The sequence below is a fragment of the Citrus sinensis genome, chromosome 5, assembly GCF_022201045.2.
Source record: "Citrus sinensis cultivar Valencia sweet orange chromosome 5, DVS_A1.0, whole genome shotgun sequence".
NCBI classification, from domain to species: Eukaryota; Viridiplantae; Streptophyta; class Magnoliopsida; order Sapindales; family Rutaceae; genus Citrus; species Citrus sinensis.
The window spans coordinates 31,481,726-31,489,219 of NC_068560.1; the positions used below are offsets into that span (position 1 = coordinate 31,481,726).

At 32.8% G+C, this 7,494-nt stretch overlaps 1 protein-coding gene across 1 annotated transcript; it reads right to left on the reverse strand.

Annotated features, from left to right (window-relative positions):
* Positions 1–303: 303 nt before the first annotated feature.
* Positions 304–3,852, reverse strand: LOC102608009 (GEM-like protein 1). Its single transcript, XM_006472454.4, has 4 exons — positions 3,445–3,852; positions 3,237–3,338; positions 2,876–3,147; positions 304–914 (listed from the first exon to the last, which is right to left on the reverse strand). The coding sequence occupies exons 1-4, from the start codon at positions 3,710–3,712 to the stop codon at positions 735–737; spliced, it is 822 nt and encodes a 273-aa protein (XP_006472517.2). The 5' UTR covers positions 3,713–3,852; the 3' UTR covers positions 304–734.
* Positions 3,853–7,494: the final 3,642 nt, after the last annotated feature.

The following is a 7,494-nucleotide window of genomic DNA, read 5'->3' on the forward strand; positions in this document are numbered from 1 at the left end:
AACGAAGACTAGTTTTATGGCTGTGGATTTTGATGGTGTGAGATTTGAAAAGGAATAAACGTCTTTTTTAAGTGGATTGAGTAAGCCCGCATTGAGATAATGGAGGAAGTTGGAGAACATGGTGCTTGGAAGCAACTACATTCCACCTGTGCACCAATTACTAAAAGCACAAAGGCAGGCTCAACAATGTCAAAATCTCAATTGATGCAGATTAACATGGAAAGCGTTTGTAACTCAGCACACAAAAATGCAAGACCAAAAGGAAAATGGACCCTGGACACTTGAGATTACTCGCAAAAGAAATAGCTGTAATCACATCATATATACAAGAAACTGCTAATTCTCACCAGGTACAAAGTTCAAGCCAACAAATCCCATCCAACATCAATAGGAATCACACGGTGACTTACAAATGAATGCAACATACATAATTTGTCTCAAATATTCAATAATTTACATATGATGGTTTGTCTACCTAGTAATACTAGCCACCACAAAAACCTATCCTAAGAAATGCATCCCGTAATGTGGCGTTATGATGTTGAGAACAAAATGTGATTTGAAAATTGTACAAAGTCACGATCCACTCCATGAATGCCATTTCACATGGCATCTCACTTGGGATACACTTTTTGGGATAAATTTTGCAATGACAAGCATTATTGTTTATCTACATTAACAATTGGTGAATGAGACTCTCCATGACATGGTCAAATGATTTGACCTCAAACGCATCATAAGCTACGAGGCCCCAATGCTCCCAGAAGATTTTTCACCGCACTATCATAATGCACAAAGCCCATGAACCAAAACTCATGGTTGTCAACAGAGATGACCTGGATATATTTCTCAGCTGGCTTGGCTTTGCTTGTTGAGGGATTGACTGCTTTCAGCTGACTCAATGGAATAACCACCTGTGTAAGAGAGAAAAAGAAATAACATGTCAATAACATTAAGGGTCTCTTGGGTATAACCTTTCGAATAGAGCTTTTTCACAGAGATCTACAAGTATAGCTTTTAACAGAATGTTTTTAGTTATTTGGCAGTCAATAAAAACGTTGACTAAAATTTGTAAAATTACTTCAAGAGACAAGTTTTTCAAAATTATTTTGTAAAAGAAATGAAATACAATTGTTTGGGGTGGGGGGGGGGGCGCAAGGGGGGAAGTAAGTGTATTCTAGACAATTGGACACTTTAAAAAGGCTCTACAATCTCTACTACAAAAAGCCCAAAATTTGAGCATCAAAGCAAAATAGCTTTTTCAATCCTTAAAAGCTTTACTCCAGTTGCAACTAAATGACTTAAACAAAAAAAATTAACTAAAGAGAGCTTCTAACATTTAAAAAGCTCTTCTAGCTAGAGAGAAGCCACACCAAACAAACACTTAATAGAAAAAGAAAAAAAAAAAGAGGAAGGAAAGATGTGCATGTTCATGCACAATGAGAAAGAGTGGGAAGAATGTAACAAAACATGAGCTAGCAATCTTTGAAAGATATCTTAAAATGACTCATTCATCTTAAAGCAATTCTGGTAAGTTGTTGGTCATGCGAGTAAGCTCGAAGGGGGAAAAATGTGAGGCAGATTGACTTGCTAGCACAAGGCGTAGATTGGCAAAGACTTTAACAGTATAGAATGGTCTGTGAGACCAGTTCTTTCTATAAAAACATGATAATTCAACAAAACATGAAAAGCTATTGAACTGGCCTGCATCATTATGAAGCCGGGTATCACTCTATTGACTAACAAAGACTCAAATGTGGAAAACTGCTCCCACAGTTTTAAATGACCATAACAAGACTCCCGACCAAATATCAAAATATACTTTTTCTTTAAAATTTCCTTTTTTTTTGGCAAGTTTTGAACCAAATATCTGCCCAACTCCCACTACCTTAACAATTGACCCAAAGCTGAGGGAAAAATTTACTATCTTTTTAGGGCAACTAAATTAACTCCGCTCTGTACACACAAAGCTTAAGTAATGGCAAAGGTCGCCAGAATTTCTTTGGTGGAAAACCTAGTAGAAATCAGGGAAGTTCATAAATTTAGAAGCTGATGAAGATACTTGAATAAAAAAGAAAACTCTCTTTAAGCAGTGTAAATGAAAGTAAATAGCTTTGGGACCGTGAGTTATAGAAGCAGATACTATAGCCCTTAGATAAGCGTTTATTTATTTGACAAAAGTTCACATAATTGGTAAAGACTAACTTAGCATTTCTGAACTCAGGGTACTGCAACTAGGAATTAACATTCTCTATCAATGTAAATAGCTTCATAAAAATATAATCATGATTGCAAGCCAGATAACAAATTACAATAAGGAAAAAGGCACTAGCTGCTGATCACAACAATAGGGGGACAAAAACCAAAACACAAAAATTAAAAATTAAATAAATAAATAAAATAAAAACAAGAAGAATTTGTAAAATTCAATTGGGAACAGTAGTAGCTAATTAAAGAATAACTTGGCCCATACTTTCAATCATATCCGAAATATTAAGTCAAACCCAAATAAACATATCATCAACAAGAAATGCAATAAAATTGAACTTAAAATTTATAGAGGCACTAAAGACTGGAAATATCTAATGGGTCACCATTGAGTAAAAAATATCCTATATTTGATGTGATCTTTACGGGCACTTTCTTTGAGGACTTCTTGCTCACTTTTTAGTACATATGTGTCTTTTTTATATAAGTTTCTTTGATCACCATCAATTAAAAAAAAAAAAAAAAGAGAGACACTTAATAAAATGTACTTGTGGTATCTGCTTAAAATCAACTGCATGGACAAACAAAAAATAGAAGACTGTCACAAGAAACATAAGTGCTGTAGTATCTAACACTGACAGGCAGGTAACACTAAAAGTTATTATACCTTATAATAGCTCCATTGCGTCTGATCACCTACTTTGTAAGACAGAGGGTCATCACTACAAAATGCAAGCTTTGCAGTCGACAAATATAAAACTCCCACTACGGGACCGGCAGATGTAGATAGGTAGCATGCATAAGTCTTCAGGAGTTGTTCCTCAGGAACAGTGTCAAAACTTTGTCGAAAGATCTTCTCGTATCCACCTTCAGCGAGCACTTTTGTTCTCTGTGCAATTCTTCCCACGGCAGCATCAGCAAGACTAGGGCCAGTTTTCACTACAAAACAAAGATACAAAGGTTAGCGCATTGATAATTAGCAAACACGCCTAAAAAATTAAAATTAGAAGCAAATTAGAAATATTTACAGTGCTGCCACATATTGCCGGCGAGATCCTCAGCTCTCTTCGTAGCCTCCGCTGCCTTCTTCCCCCAATTTGACAACGCGCCCTTCACTGACTCCAGCTTATCTAATAATAATAATATCCCAACCAACCAATGATAATAAATAAATAAATCTCACTTTTTCTCTATTTATTATCTAAATTAGATAAATAATGAAAAACTGGAACATACTCTTTGAGGAGGATGGCTCAATCGGAGAGGGGGACACGTAGGGATTGGATTCTGCAGGCATGGTGGTGGCGGCACTCTCGTTGATAGGCGCTGGCCCCGTGGCCGTGGACACGTTCGACCAATTTTGAGGAGGTGGAGCGACGTCGTTTGGGTCAATCTTAGGGTAAGGAGCGTAGTCAGATGAGTGAGGTTCTTGCTGTTGCTGCATATGGTGGGTCTCTGAAGAAGCTTTGGTTTCAATTTGATGATCGGCTTGTTGCGGATTCATCCTTTTTTACTCTTTCTAAGTACAAATTTTCCGTCGAACGGAACTCGGACCGAAAATTTTGGGGGATTCTGAATATCTCGATTTGTATGCTTTTTGTTTTGTTTCGGGTTTTTAATTCGTTGCTGTCCGATTGAGCTCAAGTGGGGGGCTATAGGCACCCCGGTAACTTCCTTTTCAAGCCCCTCCTCTGTGAATGCTTATTTTGATTCCTACAGTGTCATTTTCTATTTTTTTTAATTTCTTCCATTCAACTCTAATTACAGTTTTTTGTTACACAAAATTTTGAATGAATAAATCATGTATGTTTAACTGAAAAAATTATGTATATTTGAATCAATTAGAGTTAAAAGTGGACTCAAATAACTAATCATCAATTTTTTTTAATAAAAAAAGAGAAAATAATAAGAAAGAAAATTTATTATTTAAATTTATACATGAAATTGAAAAATGGATTAGGAGATTGATAAGAATGAGAATTCATTAGTAGAATCGCAATGATTAGAATACAAAGTGTTTGTGAGAAAGTAAAATGTATGAAAAACCGTGGTATAGTTACGTAGGTGTCAAGAGTTAAGAGAGAAAATACGGGGGTTTGTTTAGATTTATTATGTCCTTTAATGCAATTGTGATACTGAGGGTTTTTTCAAGAATTGTGGAAGGTGGTCAATAATTCGAGTCAACCGTTTGTTCAAACATGAGGTTTCATGGCTCAATAATACTTCCCAGTCCACGAGGGCCCAGGTCTTACTTATTTGGGTTTGGTCTAGTTTGTTCTGATTTTGGGCTGTAATGGGTCAAACACATGCCAAGTGGGGCTTTCAACATCCCTCCAAATCCTTGTAACACCCCTTCTTTATTTATTTACCACAAATATCACAGTTTAATTTATAAGATACAAATCCATGTATCAAATTAATTATCTTCCCATAAATTTCACCTTAAAAAAGTACTTGTTTAAATTTTTTTTAATCAAGTACATACAAACCCTAAAATTTTAAAATATTTTATTCTTATTATCTAGTTTCTACTGTCATGATTCTAAACTCTTTTAACTTTTTCAAAAAAAAAAAATCAGCTTAAAATTTAAAATATAATTATACACTATGAAATGAGGTTAGTGTAAATTTTTTTTACAAAAATCGTTTAAGTGTTTAACTAAATTTCTATTCAAAACAAGAATTGAATTAATTTATTTTTGGATTATTTAGGTAATTTCAAATTTTAAGGGGTGCTAAAAGGCCTACTCATATACAAAACTTAGGATGTGAGCATATAATGTGCAATAACGTTAGTAATTCTAATAATCTGATCTGTAATGTGCGCGCATCAAATTAAAAATTGTCAATAACATACTTGTTAGAGCATCATGTTTCATTTTTACAATTTCGTAACAATGTTTTATGAGGGCCATACTATATAGTTATTTTTCAACCTTGTAAGTATAGTAGAAGTACTCTTTTGGACCAGTTTGCAGTTATGGTGACTAAGGAGACAAACTGTATAGATAAAATAAGCTATTAATTAAAAAAATAGTTTGATATTTGGTAAATTATATTGTTGTAGTTGCTTTAGATTTGAAAAGCAAAGTACATGCACTTGGTAAATTTTATTATGAATGTTCCGTTTTATTATATTATGACCAAAATAGATATAAATTTAAATTATATTTTACTTAAATATTAAAGTTTATATAAAAATAAGACAAAATTATCTTTTGTTAAAATATTAAGGTTATTGTGAGAACTTTAATAAAATGTTGTACCTTATTTAATAAGCTACATATAAAAAATAATCTCCTCCTTACTTTTAAAAGTTATTGTAAAAATTGAGAATCTTATAAAATAAGCACATTTTAAAGATTTTACTAAAACTTTTTGTAAAAACTTACTGAATAAACTATTTATAGCATTTTAATCTCAATCTAAAAAAGGGTCTTACTTCTACATTTGATATAATTTGACCAAAAATTTACAAATATTAAGATTATGTTAGACTTTTCAAAAACCTTTATTTTGAAAAAATAAATAATAACATTTTAAATTGTTTTAAAGGTGCTTAATAAAATTTAAAACCATCCAAAATTGTTTGATTTATGCAACAAATACGATGGTACTTTGACATTGTGGCCTATAATAGATAAATTAGATAAAAAAAACCTAAGAAGTCTATCCGTATACATATTCTTGAGAAGATTTTAAAAGCTAAAAAAAAGGAAAACGAAAGGTTACTTGCACCTAAGAATCCTTGAGTTATATTGTATATCATGTATAAATATACGGTAGCACAAGCATTAGCACATTTGAAAGCCATTGAGCATTGCGAGTATTAAGAAGTGGAGAGGGAGTGGGAGGTGGTCATTCTTGTAGGTTTAAGTGTACTTTTCAATCAATTTTAGATAAATCGAGTCAGCTACTCATTGAATTTAATGATCAATGCTTCTTAATCTCAGCTTTGAGGTCAACAGTTTAAGCATTTCTTTATGATTACGGGAGTGAAATTTATCATAATTAGAAGTAGCCTCCCCTCCCCAATTCTTTTATGAGGCAAATTTCTCAACTGGGTTTAAGATGAACCACATCAAAATATGTGTCAGCAAATTTTTTATTCTAATATTTGCAAAAAGTTGCATTGTGATGTGAAAAAAGAAAGTCTTGGACAGATCAAAATCAAACGAGCCAGACCCAGACACTGTTTATAGTGAGAAATAATTTGAACATTCAACTCAACATCTGGACAAAAATTTAAACAATTCGTGGAAGTTTCTTTCAATCTTTCCCCGTTTCCTGGACCTACACAGTGATGTTGCGTCACCCATTTGTCTGATTTTTGTGTAGCTCCTGTCTCTTACCACCATAGCTGGAAAAGCCTACCTATTCCCCATGAAATTATCACTTCAAAGCTTTTTTTTTTTTTTTTTTTTTTTTAATGCTTTCAACCTTTTTCCTCCACAACTTGGACCATACAACTGTTCAGGGAGCTTATTGCTTGGTGGAAATATATAAAAGAAATTACTCTTTTTTTCTCTTTCGTCGCTGTGACTACTTGGAATCAAAGGCTTTATAGAAACCTTCACAAATTTGTTGGCAAAGAATCATTTTGAAAAGCTACCACACTTGGGTTCTTTTTTTTTTTTTTTTTTGTTTTGTTCGAATCTACGCTGTCACGCTCTTGCTTCAATTACAATTCATATTGTTCACGTACATATGTATGGATACGTAAGAGAGAGAAAAAGAAGAAGGAGGTCTTCAAGTATAATTTTGATGGTGAAAAGTCATGGAATATATGTAATTAATATTTTTGTCAATGTAATGAACATATCATATCCTTGTGTTAGCTTTTGCTTTATCTTTTGATTTTTTTTTAAAAAATTAACTCACGTATTAATTGAAACTCGAATCGAGAGTTTGAAACTTAAAAAAACTGTTTAATTTTTGAAATTTATCTTTTTACTTTAGACCTAACAAATAACATTAAAAAAAGTCCCCTTTTACTATATAAATATTCGCCGTTGATTAATGTATCAAGATTTTTACATCAAGCATAAGCCTTCTTTCCTTAAGTGGGTTAAAAGGAAAAAAAAAAAGCGTACCCCGTCCCAAAGTTAAAAGTCAGAATCTTTTTCTTCTCTCTCTTTTTTGCAAATAATTTAACCTGTTAAAATAACGTATTTTTCAACCAAACGACATACCCTTAATTGTTTGTATTTACCATTTATACAAATTGTTCCATGAGCTAAAATTACGATATGATAACAGATAGGAAATTTTAAATGGCGGCTTATA

What these genes read in the sequence shown, in the direction of transcription:
- LOC102608009 (XM_006472454.4), bottom strand. Translation starts at nt 3,712, where the DNA reads ATGAATCCGCAACAAGCCGATCATCAAATTGAAACCAAAGCTTCTTCA. An exon ending in TGAGCCATCCTCCTCAAAGA is followed by an intron (nt 3,339 to 3,444) that starts GTATGTTCCAGT and finishes TATTATTATTAG; the next exon opens with ATAAGCTGGAGTCAGTGAAG. An exon ending in CGGCAATATGTGGCAGCACT is followed by an intron (nt 3,148 to 3,236) that starts GTAAATATTTCT and finishes TTTGTTTTGTAG; the next exon opens with TGAAAACTGGCCCTAGTCTT.